This window comes from Danio aesculapii, chromosome 9 (assembly GCF_903798145.1).
Source record: "Danio aesculapii chromosome 9, fDanAes4.1, whole genome shotgun sequence".
NCBI lineage: Eukaryota > Metazoa > Chordata > Actinopteri > Cypriniformes > Danionidae > Danio > Danio aesculapii.
In genome coordinates, this window is record NC_079443.1 from 50,257,093 (window position 1) to 50,279,907 (window position 22,815).

Here is a 22,815-nt window from a genome sequence, read left to right on the forward strand (position 1 = left end):
GTTGTAGTTGTTGTTTGCTTTTCAATGCTGTCCATCCCCTTGTTTTCTTTTTTTTTCTCAATGGAGCAGATGGGTTTTCAGCCCTTTGCTGAAATACTGGGACAGATGTTTCAGTAAGACAAGCTCTCCATTCTGCTCTTTCTTTCTTTCTGTCTCCCTCCTTCTTTCTTTTTTAAGCGCCATTGAAGCCTCGTGCAGCCTGAGCCCGGAGATTAGCTTGAAATTGTCAGTAGGCCATATATGGATTAATGCAAATGAACACAAAGCAGCGCAGAAGCCCATTCAGTAAAGTTGAATAATGATTATAATGTTTAGATATGAAGTGTTGATGGAATATAAAAATGGTATGGTCATAGACAGTGGGAATATTATGGAGGGCTTTTCAGGACCATGGACAGGTCATTGCATTTCTGAGCTTTTGAGCTGATAAGTACTGGCATATAATATTTTGGTAACACTTTATTTTAAGTCACATTGCACGGTATTAACAAATCATTAAAGGTGCAGTAGGTGATCGTCTTCAGTAACATGTTTTGTTGTGCTGGTTGAAAGTCTCTTCACATTCCAATAGTAATGATTAAAGGGCACCTATTGTGAAAAATCTACTTTTCAAGCTGTTTGGACAGACATGTGTGTAAGTAGAGTGTATAGACTGTCATATTGGGGTGATATAAACACACCCAGTCCTTTTGTTTCAATTAAACAACATAAAAACGGTGGACCAATTGGAGCGGTTTTTAGATCGATTGCAACTTGACGTAGGAGTGCGGTTCCCCCGCCCACAAGTATTGATTGACAGCCACGCGTCACCTTTCACATCCGCCATTTTCAGCGTGTGAGTCAAAGCGATGTCTCTACTAAAGGAACACCCTTGCTCTGTTTTTAGATGCTAGGCTCATTGGGCTCAACACACGATCAACATTCATCACATGATCGCTGTAATCAGAATTATTGTTTGTAACTTAGTTTGTTTATAGGTAGGTTTGCAAACTATCTTAAACTTCAGCCGTTTGCATTTCTCGAGGTCACAGAAGCTCCCTGTGAGTGTGATCTTAACTAGGTGCAGCTGAAAGTGCGAGCGCCTTTGCCTCACGTGAGTGTCGCTCCATTGGAAATAAAATAATGAACTTGCCTGCAGGTCGCACATCAGAAGCACCGCTCGGCGACGCGCAGCACCATGCATTTTAGAATTGTAAACATAGGTTTCTATCAGAGTACACACAACGGAGCTTCAAGTCGGCGGCTGTCCGCAGCGCCCAGGCAGGATTCGGGACACTTCATGTTTCTGCCGCGCCACAGAGCGCCATCTGAATAGCTTCATTTTAAATAACATGCGAATGTGCGTGTCTGGTGTTCCGTGTCGCGGCTCTAAGTGGGTCATCCGGTGCCTCAGTCAAAGTTAATTAAGTGTGCGTGGTTATTAGTGTCGGTGTACACGCTCGGAACTTTACACTAGCACACAGTTGGCTGTAAAACTATACAAAGACACAAATGATTGTGTACTCTCTACTTAGTCTATGTCCGAGGCGTACATGTATGGCTAAATGCTGATCCTCTCATTCATGCTGCTTGCTTCTCCCTGTCTGTTGCCAAACACAGAGCGGGGTAGCTCTTGGCTCCGCCCTCTTGTTACGTTGGGCGGGAAGTCGAAACTAATTTTCATATGAAGCAACACACCCCTAAAACAGCGAGCTGTGTACACGCTCCCAAAATGACACTTGAAAAATCTGAACTATGTTTTGAACTGAACCTAAACTGGCACACTCAGAACAACCATAATATTCATATTAAATTATAAAAAAGGGGTAAACTATGTGCCCTTTAAAGTAAATGATCTAAATTTATTTATATGTATTTTTATATTATGGGTAAGGCATAAGGCTAAAAAATGTTCATCCAATTAAAATTTGTCAGACCGATAATTCACATAATTCAGATAATTATCCCAAACTGAGAGTGACAGCAGTAAAAACATGCTGAACCACAATCAATATTGTAGGAAGGATAACACCATGGCTGAAGTATTTCTTTTAGACAGGTATTGTTATGTTTTAAAGGGCAGCTATGATGAAAATCACCATTTAGAAGCTGTTTGGACAGAACTGTGTGTAGGTATAGTGTGTCCACAGTCATACTGTAGTGATATACACACAATAAGTCTCTTTTTTGTAAATTTCCTAACGTTAAAGTAAGATCTAAATCCCTCCCATTTTGAAACCAACCGCAATGTGACATAGGAGCGCGGTTTCCCCGGCCACCGAACTGATTGACAGCCTCGTATTAACATGTTTCTGTAGTCTCTGCGTATCACATCTACAAGACAGGGCGTGTGCAAAGCAACTGGGATTAAAAGATCTGTTCAGCTCTCTGTGATCATCAGTCATCATCAGATGTGATCAAGAATGAGTTTTACAAGTTTAAAACGTTTTTAAAACAGCGCATGTTTGTAATGAATACAGTAAAATCTATGTTATTCATCACCGCAGCTGTATGTAAGTACAATATTGAAAGAAGATGCTTCAGTCCCGGTTTGTGGACGTTAAATCAGGTTTATTTTGTACATTCGGACATCCATACAGCAGTGGATATTAACGTGTATCCTGTCACATTTGCATGCAAAAACAGTGCAAAGTTAAACGCGCGCACTGTCTGTGTGTGTGTCCGCTGTGTGTGCATGAACTTTGTAATGACATTGTGTTTGACTCAACGAAAGGGTTGAATTAACTCCGCAACAAATACATCAAATAATCATTGGGAACGATCTTACTGTAGTATTACTCACAAGCGTTACGCAAGATCTGCTTCCTTCATGTCTGTCACTGTGCCGTTTATCTGATGCAGCCGAACCGGAGATTGAGGCACATTCTGACAGGCACGTGTGGGAACGATGGGCGGGAGAACCAGCATTAAAGGCACAGGCAGCAAAAACAGCTACACTGTGTTAAGAGCAGAAAATTCCAACATTCTGAAACAACACAGGCTCATTCTGAAAACGTAGTCCCGCGGATATATCTGGAGACTGTAAATTATGTAGCCGGGGGTACGTATGGCTGCATTTCATGTTTTTTAAACTAACGCTACGGGGCGCAGTTCCTTTTCGCGCTTACCGGCTGACAGCTTACCCCGTGTGGAGGGCTTTCCCGCCGCAACCAGTTTGTCCAGTTAGCTCGTCGTGTACGTCAGCAGACTTGAGATGCAGAGGAGAGATGACCACGACGACAGGGGTTCGAGTCCGGGGAACAACGGTTCCAAAAATCAGGTAAGATAAAAACAGACCCAAAAAATAAAATGAACGAGTGAATAACAGGGTGAGAATGTGGTAAAATTCAAAAACGTGGTAAAGAGCAGACGATGGCTTTTCTTTCTCTGGACAGCTTTTGTAAATCGTAGGTTGGGTTTTAGGGAAGTAAGTGAGTGGGTGGGTCAATCGATAAAATTGGTTGGGTTTAGGGAAGGAGGAGGGTGGGTCTGTCGATTGGTCGGCCGGCCAGTCAGTCATCCAGTCATTCAGCCAGTCAGACAGACGTTCGGTCGACAGCGGCCTCTGGTAGGTTTACGCGAGAACATCGCGGGCGCGAACGGCACTCATGAGAGAAATTTGAGATTCGAAAAAGCAGCGGCCTCTCATGGATTCGCGAAAACAAAAACTGTAAAAATACGTACCTCCCGAGACGGATTTCGCGGTCTCCAGAAATGTCCACGGGACTACATTTTCAGAATGAGCCTGGGTTGTTTTAAAATGTATAATTAATAAATCTGATGGGTGTTTGAGCTGAAACTTTACAGACACATTCTGGAGACACAAAAGATTTATCTTTAAAATAGGTTCCCTTTAAAGCTATTTTAGTCATGCAAAGATTTTGTATGTAGATTATGAATGGGTTATATGCACAGAAGTGTTGTTTAGCCACTGAAATCTCCTGGTGAAAGATTGATGTGACTATTTTCAGTTTCATAAGGACCTTTTACAGCATCGATAATGTCGATTTTTTATTTAGTTTAACAACAGAACATCAGTAAATAGCGCTATTCCACCTAGTCTGCTTTACTGAGCTGAAGGTGCTTTTATATTCACATCACATTGGTTCAGGACAACCTGTGACGCACTCTCTATATTGTTCACCGCTACTCTGAATATTCAGTCTGAAATAGCATGTAAGTATGGCTTAGTAATAAGTGTAATTCCTGCACGCAGCCGGAGAACCACTAAGCATAAAGAAGTCGCTTTAGGTCAAAGCGTGTGAGAAAGTGAGACCTGCGATCCTTGCATTCATGAAATATTGCACATTATGACAAGTTTTGCTGCTACACAACTAGATATAACAATGTTTTTCGTTGGGAATTGTAGTATTATAAAGTTTTCGAACATGCGAATGACATGATCAAGTCAGTTGTCTACTGTCATCTTTACGGTGTGCCTTCATGATCTCAGGAGACGTGGCTTTGGACAGAAGGGGAGGGACATTATGGTAATAGTTAGCAATTTGGCAGATCACCTACTGCACCTTTACCACTAATAGCTTAATAAACTACTAACTAGTTGCCTATTAATAGTAAGTAAGGTAGAAGTTGGGTTTAGGATTTTGGTAGGATTAAGAATGCAGAATAAGATAATACTTTATAACTACTAATGAACAGTTAACATTTTAATAATAGGCAGGTAATCAGCCAATAGTTATTAGCATGAATTATGACAAACTGCTACCCATATATTGAATTTGTAATAAACTAAATGCTATCAAAAATCCTAAAATATTTGTTTACATGACCTTATACAACTTCCCAATTCCTACCTAAAGGCCCGTTTCCACTGAGTGGTATGGTACGGTTACCATACTGTACCACTTTTTCAGCACCCTTTCAAAAGGGTACCAAACACGAGAAAGGGTACCAAAAGGGGGAGCTAGACGCGCAGCTGAACGCTATTGGTTTACAGAGATACGTCATTCGCTTATGCAACAAGCCACAATGAAAACAAAAAAAAACATATTTAAAATACACGCAAAGCCGAGACATTACAGCGGATTTATTTATACATATAATAACAAGCCATGGTTGACCCGGGCTCAAACAAACCTTGTCGTCGTCTTGATAAACAGCCACAAAGCCATGGAGTAGAGCAGATTTACCCTGTGCCGCGTCGTTTTTTACGAGGCAGTCTGAGGCGCGAGCGGTTCCGATTTCTTCCTTGCGCTTGCCGCGCGTCTAACATTATATCTGAAATAACAAAGTTCTTGAGCTGATGATAATAACCTGCGCTTGATTATTGACGTGCTTTTGAAACCCAATCCTGTCAGACACTGACAAACGTGAGAGTGAAGCACGAAGAAACAAAGGAGAAGCCGGAAAAAAAGGAGCACATTATTATTCAGCAAACGTGAACAAACTGCCATGTTTAACTATTATTGTTATTATCGCCTTTTGGACTATTATGAACTGGGAATGATGGAATTACTGTCTAACAGAGGCTCCATGTGCTGCTGAAGATTATAGACACAGATGAGAGGTTTACACTGACTGTAGGCTATATATTGTGTTGTATTTGAACCTAAATAAGGACAAAATGTCTGCTGTGTGTAGTTCTTCTGTAATTGATAACATATCGGAGACTGTATGGGCCTGTATGTGTTTATATATGTTCATTTATTTAGTTATTTAATATAATTACAGACGTTACAGTAGGCTGTTTCGCACTGTCATTGATCTGCAGTTATAATCAACTCATGTTCATAGAAAAGTTAGTAATAAACATTATAAACAAGTATTTATGTGTATGAAGCATCTGTTTTGTGAGAAGTGCTTTTCATATGATATGTGAGCGACCCGTACAGCTTTATTGTTGACATTTCCTCCAGTGAGAATGACGTCGACTGAAACTTTCTGTCACACGCCCACCAAAAGGGTACCCTTGTTAGTGGAAACGCAAGCCTGATAAAGGTGACCCATACCAAACCGAACCGTACCGTACCGTACCAGTCAGTGGAAACGAGCCATAACACCTAAATCTAACGACTACCTTAATAACTATTAATAAGCAGCAAATTGGACATTTATTGAGGTAAAAGTCATAGTTAATGTTAATAGTTAGAGGTGTACTTTAAAATAAAGTGTGACCGCATTTAAAAAAATAAATAAATAAATTGTGTCTCCTTGTCGTAATCTAAATAAATACTAAAATGCTACTTAAACTGACCTGACTTTCGATTTCTATTTAGCAAATATGTCATAAAAAGGACATCTGCGGTTGTGAAATAGCTGATATATGATATATATAATCACTATAATACTATAATGGCACTTTCTCAAATGTTTAGCTTCCTAAATCCACACCTCTTCTATGTTTCAAACATATGCTGACTCAAAAAAAAAAAAAAAAAAAAAGAGTCGATATCATCAGTCGCAGAGTAAAAAAAGCTGTTTCTGCCTTCTATATGGAGTACAGTGTGTGTGAGTGAGAGAGAGACCTTTGCACACTTATCTTGATATGTTTGAGAAAATCAAAATAAGCAGCTCAGCTCTCAGAACATAGTAAACATAGTAAGTGTGTTTCTGCACACACACACACTATATTCCGCGGTTTTACTCCATAGAACTCCAAATAAAACCCCAAAACTTTTATTTATTTATTTATTTATTTATTTATTTATTTATTTATTTATTTATTTTTGCACAGGCCTGTCTAAAGGGTTAATGCTGCCAACTGATGATCAACAGTAGAAATTACACATTTTACCTCTTCCCAATAGGGAAAACCAGCAATAATCAAGAATGCATGATTATAAGCTGTCATAGCTTAGCGATCAAAAAATGTCATTATAATGGAAGTCAATGGGGCAAAAACAGTCACGAACATAACGAAAGAGTAGTACATTTCACCAATACATAAGGGTTAAAACACACACACACACACACACACACACGCCTAAATAAATGTAACTTATAGTCTTTTTTTCATGTGTGCTGATCTCAAGTTCTTGTGTATTTCACTCCATACCTTTATCAAGTTTATTTGTATAGCATTTTTTACAATAATTATTGTTTCAAAGCAGCTTTAACTGTGTCTTACAGGTGGTTTCAGTCAAGCCCACTCACCTGCATGGAGCACACTCACGCATCCTACAGTTATGTGATGAATTGTTTGTGTGCTTTACTAAAAATATAGATCTTTAAACAAGTTTTGAACTGAGAGAGTGTGTCATTATCAGGAAGGCTATTCCAGAGTTTAGGAGCCATAAAGCAGTAGTCTCGACCTCCTTTAGTAGACTTAGCTATTTATATTTCATTAGTATATGCATATATGCAATTGTCTTGATAAATGTAAAAAAAAAAATGTATGTAGGCTGACCTCAAGTTAATGTGTATTTCACTCCATATCTCAACTTCATAAATCTACGCCTTTTCTACTTTTTTTTTTACAGCTTGTCTGTGCTCAGACCAGTGCAGACTCATAACTTTGTTTATTAAAACTGTTTTGTTTAAATGCACCAACAAATATGATTTATATTCACTAAGAAATTAAAAAAACGAAGACAATTACTCTGCATTTCAGAACTAAAACATGTAGGTTTTACCTTAGCATGTGCAAATGTATTGATAACTGTAACCTGTAATATGTTTTTAATTCACTTCATAGACTGAAATAAATCATTCATTTGATTTGCTAAATTTAATTTAACTGAATTTAAACAAACAAATGAAGTTGAACATTGCTCAGTTTGATGTGTTTGTTTAACTCCATCCTATATAAGTTGTTTGCAACCACTTACCTTAAAACAATGTATAAATATAATGAATATCTTTTTTCCAGTGTACCTGCATCACCTTCATAAACACACGCCTCTTCTACTCGATAACTCAACCTCCTTTATTTACGTATGATCGACGAAGTGAGCCCAGCCGAGGCTGCCTGTGCGCCGGGCTGAGTTTTGTTTTCGCCCGGGGCGGCGGAGCTCCGTTAAAGCCCCTAGAGGCGGATCACAGCACAAACACAGTCTTCCGTTCGTGTTCAGCACCACACCGGACTCCCCCGTGCGCGGACAGCGATGCGTCTCCATCCGAGGCTCAGCCGACTCTCCCTCATCACCGATTCCCGTCGGTGTCGGTTTCGAGGAGTTCAGCCAAGGTTTCGACACGCATGTGAGCACAACCGCCGTCTGTGAGCGCGCAGAGCCAACAAAAGCGCCCGGAAAGTGGAGAGATCGGCCGTCACCGCGGACAAAGAGCAACCGCTCAGATGCGCAGATAACTTTCAAGAGCTTTGCGGAGGTTTTTCTTTATGCGGACGAAAGGCTGAAGATTGTTATAATAATCATGCCTGTGCGGAGAGGTCATGTCGCTCCTCAGAATACATTTCTTGGGATAATCATACGGAAATTCGAGGGACAGAGTAAGTATTGCAAAAGCACTTTCTTTGTTCTCCATATCATTCAGGTGATAAATCAAGCGCTGTTATCTATGTCACATTCATTCTATAGTCATCTGAAGTACATACTATGAAGCTTTTGAACCGTGCTATAGTAAAGTGTGGTTGGTTACATAATATAAGCTATATTATAACATGTACAACACTTGTGAATGGTGTTAATAACTAGTAAACTGATTAAGTGCAATACATACTGTGGTGTATTTAGTTTTACTAAACTGTAGTGTGTGTGTGTGTGTTTTATTTGTTGATACTATACAGTAGTTGTTGTAGTACCACAGCAACTATAGAATTATCACAACAGACTATTTCAAATACTTTACTATAGTATGGCTCAAAACTATACAGTTAAAACATTATACACTAATAACTATACATGGAAACACTATAGTATTCACTTTAAATGACTATAGTATATTTTCATAAAGGAACGGGTGTTTGTAAGGATTTTTGACCTGAAATTCAGATGCGCTGATAACTTTGAGCAGGTTTGAGGTGTTTTTAATATTGTTATGATCATGGCTGTACGGAGAGGCCATGATGCTCCTCATAATACTGTAGGCGACATTTCTTGGGATAATAATACAAAAGTTTGAAGGACAGAGTATTGCAAAATCAAAAAATAAGCTACTTTCTTCGTTCTCCATATCATGCAGGTGATACATCAAGCGCTGTTATGCACTATTAATTCAATTTGTAGTACAGGTTATAGTATTTATGAACTGTATTATAGTAAGGTCTAGTGTATTGCTATATTTTTACATTTACAACACTTAAGAGTCTTAATAAATAGTAAACTGATTAACCGCAACAAATATTGCACTATACTTTAGTTTTTACTACAGTAAACTGCTATATTGTATAATTCATTCATTTTCTTTTCAGCTTATTCTCTTTATTAATCCAGGGTCGCCACGGCGGAATGAACCGCTAACTTATATAACTTATATATATATATATATATATATATATATATATATATATATATATATATATAGTTCTAGAAAACAGTATTGGGTTATTTTTGATATTATAGTTGTTGTAGTAAAACAACTAGAGAATTACGTCAACAGATTAATTCAAGGACTTTACTATAGTATGGGTCAAAACTATAGATTTAAAACACTACAGACTAAAACACTATAGTATTTTAGTATTTAGTACAGTATTATTAGTATTTATAGACTATAAGAGGTTTGCAGGTATATATATATATATATATATATATATATATATATATATATATATATATATATATATATATATATATATACATACACATACATACACATATACATACACACACACACACACACACACACACACGCACACATATATATATGTGTGTGTGTGTGTGTGTGTGTGTGTGTGTGTGTGTGTGTGTGTGTGTGTGTGTATGCATGTATATATATTGTTATAATCATGCCTGTACAGAGAGGTTATACTATACTGTTTTTGAACTGTAGTAAAGTGTAGTATATTGTATTTATTATAATATCTACACTGTTAATGAATGCTGCAGCATATAAACTATGGTAAACTGATAAAGTAATAAATACTGTACACTCAAAAAATGACGTTAGCTGTTTGTTCAAACTACTTAGTTAAAATGATCTGAAACAACACAATTATTGTGATGTATTTGGGACAACTCTATTGTTCAATCCACTTAAATTTGTAAAAACTATTTAAGTCAACTTAATTCCTTCATGTTATCCCAACACAAATCGGTTGTGTGGAACCCAGCATTATTTACAGAGTAGTAAACTTCAGTTTTTACTACAGGAAACTGTGGTGTATTGTAATATGATATGTAGTTAAAGAAAACAGCACAGTGACTTTTTGATATTGCTATAGTCGCTGTAGTACCATAGCAACTATAGAATTACCACAACAGATTAAGTACTTTACTATAGTATGGTTCAAAAACACTATAATATTTACTATAAATTGCTATGTTAATTTATATGTGGGTTTACACACGCACAGACTTTATTACAACATTTTAGTAAAGAAGGAGATGTTTGCAAATCTTTTTGAGCGCAGTTTTATGTACATTTAGACAGTATTACTACAAAAAAAAGGTATTATGAATACTTAATGTGTATTTCGGTGCTTCAAGCTTTAGGGCATCAGGGTAATGAAAAGAAACAAGAAACAAAGGCTTTCTGATCAACAGAGAGACTGGCAGATGACAGTTAGGAGACTTTCAGCATTGTGGTTTTTGTAGTGTTTACACTTCACACGCATCTGTCAGAGGACTGTTTATACACAGCGGCGATAGCACTGAAATGCATGAATGACAGCACGTATGTTCAGATAAATGATGCTTTCAGTCATCCACATACTGAAGATTACGCACACACATACACGCACACAGTGAAATCTAGACTGCTCCAGCGCATTTAGAGGATTGTTATGGCATGTGAGGTTTTTAGGCATGCATTATATAAGCTGTGGAGTTGCTTTGTTGATATCAAAAAGATCTTGGGTATATTCATCTATTTTTTGGTCTTTATTATTATTATTATTATTATTATTATTAATTATTATATTACACACAGACACACACACACGCACACACACACACACACACATACACACACACACACACACACACACACATATATATATATATATATATATATATATATATATATATATATATATATATTATTTTGAAGAGGTCGGTAGATTGTATATACAGTATGTACTTATAAGTTTAGACTTGTTTGTCTGTTTGTATTATTTTGTTTAGCTCCACTATTATATTCACTATATGTTTTATTTAGTTTTTCTCCCTTTATCAATTTATATATATGCAAAATATATATGCAAATTATATAAACTATATGAATGGCTGTTGTTTTGCAAATATAGCTGTTGTACAGTTAGCATGTTACAACCCCTAATCATAAAAAGTTGTGGCAGTATTGAAAACGCAAATAAAAAAGAAAGTAGCAATTTCCCAGTTTACTTTGACCTGTATTTCATTGCAGACAATATGAACCGAAATATTTCATGTTTTGTCCGGTCAACTTATTTTAATTTGTAAATATACATCCTTTCCTGTCATTCAGACCTGCAACACATTACAAAAACGTTGGGACAGGAGCAATCTAGGGCTAGTAATGAGGTTAAATAATTTGAAACAGGTGATGTCAACAAATGATTGTAATTATGATTTGGTAGAAAAGCAGCATCCAAGAAAGATCTAGTCCTTTAGGAGCAAAGATGGGCTGAGGATTGCCAATTTGCCAACAAATACATGAGAAAAATGATCGAAATGTTTAAAAACAATGTTCCATAAAGAAAGTCAGAAAGAAATTTGTATATTTCACCTTCAACAGTGCAGAACATCATTAAAAGATTCAAGGAATCTGGAAGAATTTTAGTGCGTAAAGGACAAGGGCAGAAGCCTAAGCTGAACAACCGTGATCTTTGATACCTCAGCTGGCACTGCATCAAGAATCCTCATTCATCTATAAGCCATATCACCACATGGGCTCAGGACTACTGCAGCAAACCTTTGTCAAGTACCACAATACGTAGTTACATTCACAAATGGAAGTGCAAAAAGGAAGCCCTATGTTAACAGTGTCCAGAAGTGTCGTCAACTTCTCTGGGCTCGGAGACATCACATAGTGGAAACGTGTACTGTGGTCAGATGAATCAGTATTTCAGATATTTTTGGAGAGAAATGGAGCCGTGTGCTCCAGACCAAAGGAAAAAAGGATCATCCAGACTGTTACCAGCAACAAGTCCAAAAGCCAGGGTCTGTCATGGTATGGAGTTGTGTCAGTGCCCGTGGCAAGGGTAACTTGCACTTCTGTGATGCACCATTAATGCTGAAAAGCACAGAGAGATTTTGGAGCACAATACGCTGCCTTCTTTTCCAGGGACACCCATGCATATTTCAACAAGACAACCCAAAACCACATTCTGCACACATTATAAAGTCCTGGCTGCGGAGGAAGAGGATACAGGTACTTGACTGGCCTGCCTGCAGTCCCGACCTGTCTCCAATAGAGAATGTGTGGCGCATTTTGAAGCGCAAAACCCCATACTGTTGCCCACCTTAAGACTTGTTTGCAGGAAGAATGGGATAAAGTGACACCTGAAACACTTCATGACTTGGTCTCGTCAATCCCTAAATGTCTTTTAAGTGTTGTGAAAAGGAATAGCAACATTACAAAGTGGGAAATGCTTTACTGATCCAACTTTTTGAAATGTGTTGCAAGAACCATAATTGGAATACGTGTTTATTAAAATAAAAATTACGAGGAACATTAAACAATAAATAATGTTTGATGTGTTGTCTGCAATGGAATACAAGTCAAAGTAAATTTAGAAATCACTACTTTATTTTTTAATTTGGTTCTCATGTCCCAACTTTTTCTGATATGAGGTTGGATTTCCTAGTTTTTTTCCAGTGAAGCTGTTTTATGTGTACAGTTGATTGATCACATTTTATGTGTCGTTTCCAGATAAGAAGTTCATCATAGCCAATGCCCGAGTCCCGAACTGTGCAATTATTTACTGTAACGATGGTTTCTGTGAGATGACGGGATTCTCGCGGCCTGATGTGATGCAGAAACCTTGTACATGTGACTTCTTGCATGGAGAGCAAACCAAGAGGCATGAGATTGCTCAGGTGGCTCAGGCTCTGCTGGGCTCAGAGGAACGCAAAGTGGAGATTACCTACCATCGCAAAGACGGTGAGTGCAAATACAGCTTTTCCTTTTGGGCTTCAGCGGTTTTGCTCTGTAGAAAACAAACAGAGAGAATGACTATTTTGCAAAAGCAATTTGATGCAATAATGGTATTGTAGAAAACTAGTCTAATCGGTGCTAAACTGACAGAAACATAACATCAACAACAACAAAAACAAAAACAAAAACAATAATAATAATAATAATAATAATAATAATAATAATGTAATAATAATAATAATAATAACAATAATAATAATAATAACAATAATAATAATAATAATAGCAATAATAAAAATAATAATAGCAATAATAAAATTAATAACAATAACAATAATAATAATAATAATAATAATAATAATAATAATAATAATAATAATAGCAATAATAATATCAATAATAATAATAATACTAATAATACTAATAATACTAATACTACTACTACTACTACTACTACTACTACTACTACTACTACTACTAATAATAATAATAATAATAATAATAATAATAATAATAATAATAATAATAACAATAATAATAATAACAACAATAATAATAATAATAATAGCAATAATAAAAATAATAATAGCAATAATAAAATTAATAACAATAACAACAACAACAATAATAATAATAATAATAATAATGTAATAATAATAATAATAATAATAATAATAATAATAATAATAATAATAATAATAATAATAACAATAATAATAATAACAACAATAATAATAATAATAATAGCAATAATAAAAATAATAATAGCAATAATAAAATTAATAACAATAACAATAATAATAATAATAATAATAATAATAGCAATAATAATATCAATAATATCAATAATAATAATAATAATACTAATAATACTAATACTACTACTACTACTACTACTACTACTACTAATAATAATAATAATAATAATAATAGCAATAATAATATTTATAATAATAATAACAATAATAGCAATAATAATAATAACAATAATAATAATAATAATAATAATAACAATAATAATAACATTATTATTAATAATAATAACAACAGAGTTATTGTATTAAAAACATAATTATGTTGCAGTTTACAATATGAAATAAAAATGTTATATAAAATTAAAAATTAAAAAAATGTAAAATATGCCAAAATAGGAATGAATAAATATACCAAATATTAAATAATACAAACATATACCTGTAGTAATATCAATACTGTTTTAATAAAATATTTTGTGTCATTTTAGTGTCGTTCAGTTCAGAAAAAGTGCTTTCTTATGCAGTGGTGACACAAGAATACATATAATAATAATTTGCTCAAATTACAAACAAAGGTAAAGCATTAAAATGTGCATTGACTGTCTGTGATTATCAAATCTAATGTGCGATTCCAATATGTGATGTTAAATAAAAAAATGTATTTGCTGTCATTTAGTAGAGTGACATTATACTGTTACTCTCAAAGGGAAATACAATTTTTTAATGCTTTATGATTAAAAAGTTAGTTGTGTTATCCTAACAAAAAATACGCCCCTATATTTTTGGCCATTTCTTTCAATATGTTATTAATAGTAATTCGATTAAATTTCTGCAAATTTATAATTTTGGTAACACTTCAGTTTAGGTGCCCAGTTTACAATTCAGGGTATTAACAAACTATTAACTAACACTACTAGCTTAATTAAAGGTGCAGTATGCAAGTTTGACACCCAGTGGTGGAAATAGATATTGAAGCGCAGGTTGCCAGAAGTGTGCTCGAGCCTAAAGGTTGATTTAAGGCTGATTTAAACCGTGTTCTAAATAAAAGCAATGGCACATGATAGAAGAAATATTTTCGTTAGTTTTTGTTCTAACCAACACCTGAAATTGATATTTTAGAAATGGCTTCTCTTTCTTGCAGCTGAATAACCGGATAAACTGACAATGTTTACCTCAGGTAAACCTCATGTGCTTTATTCAGTGTTAAATACCAATAATGTGAGTTTGAATGCCATTTTACATGACAGTTATTACCATATACTGAAAACAGCAGCAGATAGATCACCTCAGATCTTGAAAATCAAATAAACCTTTTGAAATTGAACTTCAGATCTGTGACACAAACCAACACATATCAGTGATTCAGCATCTACATTTAATAATGTTAAAGAGGTTTAATATGTATTCAATATATTATAAACCTTACCATTTCGTTGGAGTGCAGTGGGTGCACTATTCTGTGCTTCTGAATGGCTGTATTTAAATTTCTGTTGTGTTTTGTCTGGTGCAAACAACCAATTTGGTTATCAAAGCAACTCTTGTCACGTAGTTGTTGTTACACAGGGTTAAGATGTAACCTGCTAACCTAATGTTTCTGTTCGTATTATATACATATACTATTCGCTAATTAATAATCACTTCAGGTGGAAATCTAACTCTGCGTATCATATCAAAGTCTGCTACTGTCCACCGGTGGTAATTTCGGTCATGAACCCACACTTTGATGGCCTTCCTGCCTGAATGAAATACACGGTTCTCCACCAAGGCAACCCGGGGTGCTGAAATATATTTAGCTAAACTGGCAGTGGGTGGGTTAAAAGAACCAAAACAAAGACAGCCATTCCTGTATAATGCTTTAGAAGAGTCAAAACTTACATACAGCACATATAACTACTAATTTACTGTTTATTAACAGTTAGTAAGAAGTCAGGTTTAGGTATTGGGTAGGATTAGGGATGCAGAATAAGATCATACTTAATAACTACTAATGAACAGTTAATATCTTAATAATAGGCAGGCACCTAAACTGTAGTGTTACCATAGTTTGTTATTTTGGCATGATTCTGGAAAGTACAGTATATATGCACAGCAGTATAAATATTTACGTAAATGTCACCTTTTTTGTCAGAAAATTATTTTGATATGGCCGTTCAAACATAACTACCTAACCATAATTTAACAGCTATTTACACATGTAAAAGAGGCTAAAACTACCTAGTGTCTTAATGAGTGAGGCTTTCATTTAAGAAATTCATTCTCCTCTGGGTTTGTTTGGAACTATTTTTTATTGGCAAAACCGATTAAAACAGACCATTTTGAGCATTTTTAGACAATATGAGTTTCATGTTCGCTGAGCTGTTCAAAATTTGTATCACGTTTGCAACTGTGCATTCAGCATCAGATCACACCTTAAAATACTGTCTATGTAGGCAGCTCACTAGGTTTTAGAACAGAAGCGGAAAAGCATGCAGTGCGTGTGTGTTTGCGAATATGCTAAGCGTCTGATTTGGTGGTCTTAATGAGTGATTTGTTCATTCAAGAGATTCATTCAAAATGGCTGATTCATTTAGAAGCAAAGCAAGTTACAGTCTTCATAAATGAATCACTGAATCATTGACTCTTTTAATTCATTCAAAAGCAGATTCTTAAATGAAGAACAAAACAAAACACCACAGTGTTACTCCTGATATGCACTAATGTTCCCCTCTGGCTTTGTTTGGAACTATTGTCATTGACAAAACAGACAATTTTTAGCATTTTTAGACAATATGAGAACACGCTTAGCGTCTGATTTGGTGGTCTTAATGAGTGAGTTGTTCATTCAAGGAATTCATTTAAAACCGCTGATTCACTGAATGTGAATGAATCACTGAATCATTGTCTCTTTTAACTCATTCAAAACAACACAGTGTTACTCCTGGGATGTACAAATGTTCTCCTCTGGCTTTGTTTGAAAGTATTTTCATTGACAAAACAGACAATTTTGAGCAGTTTTAGACAATATCAACCTCCTGTTTGCTGAGCTGTTCAAAATTTGTATCATGGTTGCAACTGTGCACTTAGCATCAGATCACACCTTATAATATTGTCTAGGTAGGCAGCTGACTAGGTTTTATAACAGAAGCAGAAATGCGAGAAGCGTGTGTGTTTGAGAATATGCTAAGCGTCTGATTTGGTGGTCCGAAAGCTGATTTCAGCTGAAGTGTGCAGTGAAGCAGACTCTGTAATGTGGCTCTCCTTACACTGGCCTAGAGCTGCTCAAACTGAGCCCTCAGCCTGTCCAATCTCTCTACACACACATCATTAAAGGAAAACACACACCACTGTCTGCTGCACAACATCAGCACTGTTTGAACAGGGGAAGATGCTTCACTCTGTGTGTGTGTGTGTGTGTGTGTGTGTGTGTGTGTGTATGTGTGTGTTAGATGAGCCGTGACACTCTGCATCCCTTTGTGTGGCAAATTACACGTGAATGATTTTATTTTCAGTTCAAATATTTTGTGCTTATTAGATATTAAGGCATAAAATTGCTCCAATAATGAAAAAAATACAAAGTTTTTAATTAATTTTTTTTAAATAAGGGAAATGAAATAAAAAAGTGGCAAAAATATGTAAATTTTTTTTAAAGTGTATTTTTAATGAATGTTTATTGATTGTATATACTGTCAATATTGACTGTAAATGCATACCGTAAATAGTTTTTTCTGATGTTTTTAATGAGTTTCAGCATGTTAAAATGACACGTAATTGTATGAAGATGAAGTTATTATATAATAGATTCCCACTGGGAGAAAAGTGAATGGATGTACGTGATGAGATTTACTTTTACCAACAAAATCTAAAATTAAAAAATGTAAAAGAAAGATACAAATAAAAAATAAAACAGTAGCATTATATACAGAGAGACCACTTCCAAATACTCAGTTTCTCTGAAAATATACAAGAGTTCAGTCTGGTTTGTCTGGTTCTCGAATCTGATTTGCTGATAGCCAAGTCGATCTCTCTTTCTCATATTTACTGTATTTATACCATAGTAATCTGGTAGTGTTTGCTTTGCTTTGGCTTTTTCAGGGTTAATTATTGTGATCTTCTGATTGCAGCAGAGAAATACTAGGAAATCTCTGCAGACTGCGATGGCATTTGATGCTGTTCAGACTTGTAATCTTAAAATGTGAGCTAAATCAACTGTTTTGTCATCATTTTAGACTAAAGAATCATTCAAATACTAGCTCTAAAGTGATGTTGGTGAAGTAGAAATGGTTTCTGCTGTTCTGACGTAAGCTGCAAATGTGAATGAGTAGTGGAAGAAAGTAGTTCCTCGAACAAAAGGATTACTGAGACTCTCTGTGTTTGATTTTCCTTTTTATACACACTATTATGTTGTCGAACTGTTGTATAATTGCAATATCACACTTGTAGCATTGCGATATGGCTGTATATAGGCACTGCTGTGGCACTAAGGAACTGGCCTGCGGCTATGGCTGTATATCAGCACTGCTGGGAGGCGCGCATTGGTTTGAGGCTACAGGCGAGTTCCTTACTTCCTTATATATATATATATATATATATATATATATATATATATATATATATATATATATATATATAGTTGAAGTCAGAATTATTAGCCCCCCTTTGATTTTTTTTTGTAATTTAAATATTTCCCAAATGATGTTTAACAGAGCAAGGAAATTTTCATAGTCTGTCTAATAAAATTTTTTCTTCTGGAGAAAGTCTTATTTGTTTTATTTCGGCTAGAAGAAATGCAATTTAAAATGTTTTTAACCATTTTAAGGTCAAAGTTATTAGCCCCTTTAAGCTATTTTTTTTCCGATAGTCTACAGAACAAACCATCGTTATACAATAACTTGCCTAATTACCCTAACCTGCCTAATGATTTTTAATATTAATTGATTTAATACAATGTATATAATTTATCGATTATAAATAATAATTCATAGATAATATATTTATTTAGTTTTATAAGAAATATGATAATTGTATATATTATTTATTTATTTATTTATTTATTTATTTATTTTTATTTTCTATAAAGTTGTTGGTAACATTTTCTCCTAATTTCAAATAAAAACATTGCCATACAAATATGTATTTCAGAACTCTTCTGAAGTTAAAACATTGATTATAATCATGTTATAACATTAACATTATATTATTTAAACATAAATATAAACAAGTCTTTAAACATTGAAAACATGTCTGACTTCATTCTTATTTTATGGAAACAAAATGCTGACAAATAGTATAAATTTTGGGAAAAAAAATGTCAGCAGTTATTCTCAGATTTTTTTACTATTAAAATATTAAACTGGGGTCGACACAGCGGAATGAACCGCCAACTTATCCAGCATATGTTTTACGCAGTGGATGCCCTTCCACCTGCAACCCATCACTGGGAAACACCCATGCACTCCTATTCACACACATACACTACGGACAATTTAGCTCACCGAATTCTTCCATAGCGCATGTGTTTGGACTGTGGGGGAAACCGGAGCACCCGGGGGAAACCCACACGAACATGGGGAGAACATGCAAACTCCACACAGAAACGCCAACTGACCCAGCCTCCCCCCTATTAAAATATAGAAAATATTTAAAATATAAAAACATATATTAATGAATCATATTTTTTAAGCGATCACTCTCTCTATATAGCTATTGTTTAATCACCCACTTTTGCAGTTTCAGCTGAACACTAGTTTAATAGCACCTGCTGTGGGCTGATTTAAACAGCCATTCCCCCTGTTCGTGGATACTAATAAGCAGTATTTTAGCATACAGAAAAGTGAGGCTGAAAAGCAGACGGAGGCTCATTAAGGAATCATTAGAGATTGGCTTAAAGTGTGCTATCAAGCTGAGAGTGAAATTCAACACGTCGTACACACAGATGAACAATACCTGAGCATCAGAGAGCCTCACCTGAGCCTCACACCGCTATTCAGAGCAAGACATAAATTATACAGAAGGTGTAATTAAATTTGAGATAGATAAAGCACCTCCATGAAGATCTGTTTAGGAGCAGAAGCTACTCTAATGTGACGCAAGCAGGATTTCAGGCATCTGATAGACTTTTTCCTGAGCTAAAAATTATGACTACCACACGTTTTATTTATGAATTACAGAATACATCCACCAAAATGTGATTCAGTGTAACTTTATATGGAAAGAAAATATATATATACATTGATTTTCCTTTGGTGTAGTCTATTTATTCATCAGGGGTCACCACAGCGGAAGGAACCACCAACTTATCCAGCATATGTTACACAAAGACGACGCCCTTTCAGCTGCAACCCAGTACTGGGAAACACCTATAGCGCATGTGTTTGGACTGTGGGGGAAACCAGAGCAGCAGGAGGAAACCCACGCCAACATGGGGAGAACATGTAAACTCACACAGAAATGCCAACTGGCCAGCGACCTTCTTGCTTTGAGAGCTAACCACTGTGTCACCCATATACATACATATTCATAACAATTAAAAACCATTTAATGATTAAACAATCACATTGTGGCCCAAAATATATCTTAATTCTCTTTTTTATCTTTATACTTTGCCTTTATCCTTCAGAAAAACACTTTTACACATTTGTCAGCATGAAGTACTTCGAATAAGCTTAAAATATGATCAACTAAGCATATATATATATATATATACACGGTGGGATACACCTTAATAAAACATATTGGGAATTTCACTTTATTCTTTCATTAGTTATTTACAAGTCCCCTCACATATACTAATGTGCCACAAACAGGACGTTAATGTCACCATATATATATATATATATATATATATATATATATATATATATATATATATATATATATATATATATATATATATATATATATATTATATATATATAAACTTTATAAAGTACAAGTCTGAATAAGTTTGTTTTATTTTTACATAAATATATCTGAAAATTATTTCATACATGCATTGTAAAAACAAAGTTGAGTCTTAATTTTAAACTTAATTAAGGCAGCAAATTTTTTTTTGAGTTTAGTCAACTTAAATCTAGTCAAGTGCAGTAATTGGGTTGAAAGTTGAGTCAGCTGACTCAGTTTGTTGCCTTAAAACTTTAGGCCGAGTCAGCTTTGTTTCTTTTTACAGTGTGTCTTTATTTTGCACCAGTTTATTTGAGGCATTATAGGCAATTATAATATTACAAAAATACTATATTTCAAATAAATGCTTTTTGAATAAACCTCTGATTAATCAAAAATCATTAAATTACTACATTTTGTGGAAAATTGTTTCCACAAAATGTAGTAGTAGTAATAATAATAATAATAATAATAATAATAATAATAATAATAATAGCAACGCAGTGGCGCAGTAGGTAGTGCTGTCGCCTCACAGCAAGAAAGTCGCTGGTTCAAGCCTTGGCTGGTTCAGTTGGCATTTCTGTGTGGAGTTTGCATGTTCTCCATGCATTCGTGTGGGTTTCCTCCTGGTGCTTCCTTTTCCCCTCAGTCCAAAGACATGCGGTACAGGTGAATTGGGACGGCTAAATTGTCCATAGGGTATGAGTGTGAATGAGTGTGTATGGTTGTTTCCCAGAGAAGGGTTGCAGCTGGAAGGGCATTCGCTGCGTAAAACATATGTAAACATTTTTGTCTTGAGAGAATTTGCATTGCACTTTCATTATTTATTTGTATTGTGAAGATTTGCATTGCGTTTTTACAATTTATTTAATAGTAATAATAACACCAATAATAATAATAATATTTTTCTTGAATAATAAACGATCATGTTATAATAATTTGTAATGGATGACTTAACACGACTGGAGTAATGATGCTGTAAAAAAATCAGCTTTGCAAAACAGAAATAAATGACATTTTATAATATATTGATATAAAAACATGACATTCTACACTGTAATAATATTTCACATCATTACCATTTTGACTGTGTTTTTATTAAATAAATAGCAGCCCTGGTGATCAAAAGAGACATTTTTGAAAACATTAATACGTGTAGTAGTATATATGATGAGAATTCACTGAAAAGATGGTCTCTACATAAAGAAAAGGAACTTAATCTCGTTTGACATTTTCTCCTTTTTTAGCGTTACATAATGGGAGCGAGAGCAGCAACATTACGTAACGCTCGAGTTCAAAACAAAAGCAAAACTAATATCACAAAAAGCAAAGTTGTGCCAAAAAACAGCTTAAAATCCCAATCTCCCTCCTTGATATACTCGATTCAAGTCTCTATTTTTTCAGTTTTCATCTAAAGACATGAATATTGCTGTTTTAATATAGCGTACAGTGACATGATTCAGAAATTACAGTTAAAACAAGGTAAAGTTGGTGTAAAATATGTGAAGAATTTTACTTGATTACAGTATTGAAGTATTATTTTGAGGGATTTGTACTTTAATTACAACGCAAACTGACTATACTTTTACTTGTGTACATTTTTGACAAAAGAAATTATAGTATTGATTCCATATAATTTTATTTTACAATTAATTATATCACATTATTATTATTTTATTATTTATTACAAGTTTCTATAACTTAAAAAGTACTAATTGCATTTATAAATTGTATAATCTTGCATCTTCATTCATTCATTCATTTTCTTTTCGGCTTAGTCCCTTTATTAATCTGGGGTTGCCACAGCGGAATGAACCGGCAACTTATCTAGCACATGTTTTACGCAGCGGATGCCCTTCCAGCTGCAACCCATCTCTGGGAAACATTCATACACACTCATTCAATATGGACAAATTAGCCTACCCAATTCACCTGTACTGCATGTCTTTGGACTGTGGGGAAAACCGGAGCACCAGGAGGAAACCCACGTGAACGTATGGAGAACACGCAAACTCCACACAGAAACGCCAACTGACCCAGCCGAGGCTCGAACCAGCTACCTTCTTGT

General features: G+C 34.9%; 1 protein-coding gene across 1 annotated transcript in view; it reads left to right on the forward strand.

Annotated features, from left to right (window-relative positions):
* The first annotated feature begins 8,086 nt into the window (after window positions 1–8,086).
* LOC130235493 (potassium voltage-gated channel subfamily H member 7) overlaps window positions 8,087–22,815 on the forward strand; it is a 183,747-nt gene continuing 169,018 nt past the window's right edge. The window contains exons 1-2 of the mRNA XM_056466081.1: window positions 8,087–8,386; window positions 12,910–13,140. Of these exons, the coding sequence (XP_056322056.1) occupies window positions 8,311–8,386; window positions 12,910–13,140 (307 nt within the window). The 5' untranslated portion in view covers window positions 8,087–8,310. The remainder of the gene's footprint in view (window positions 8,387–12,909; window positions 13,141–22,815) is intronic.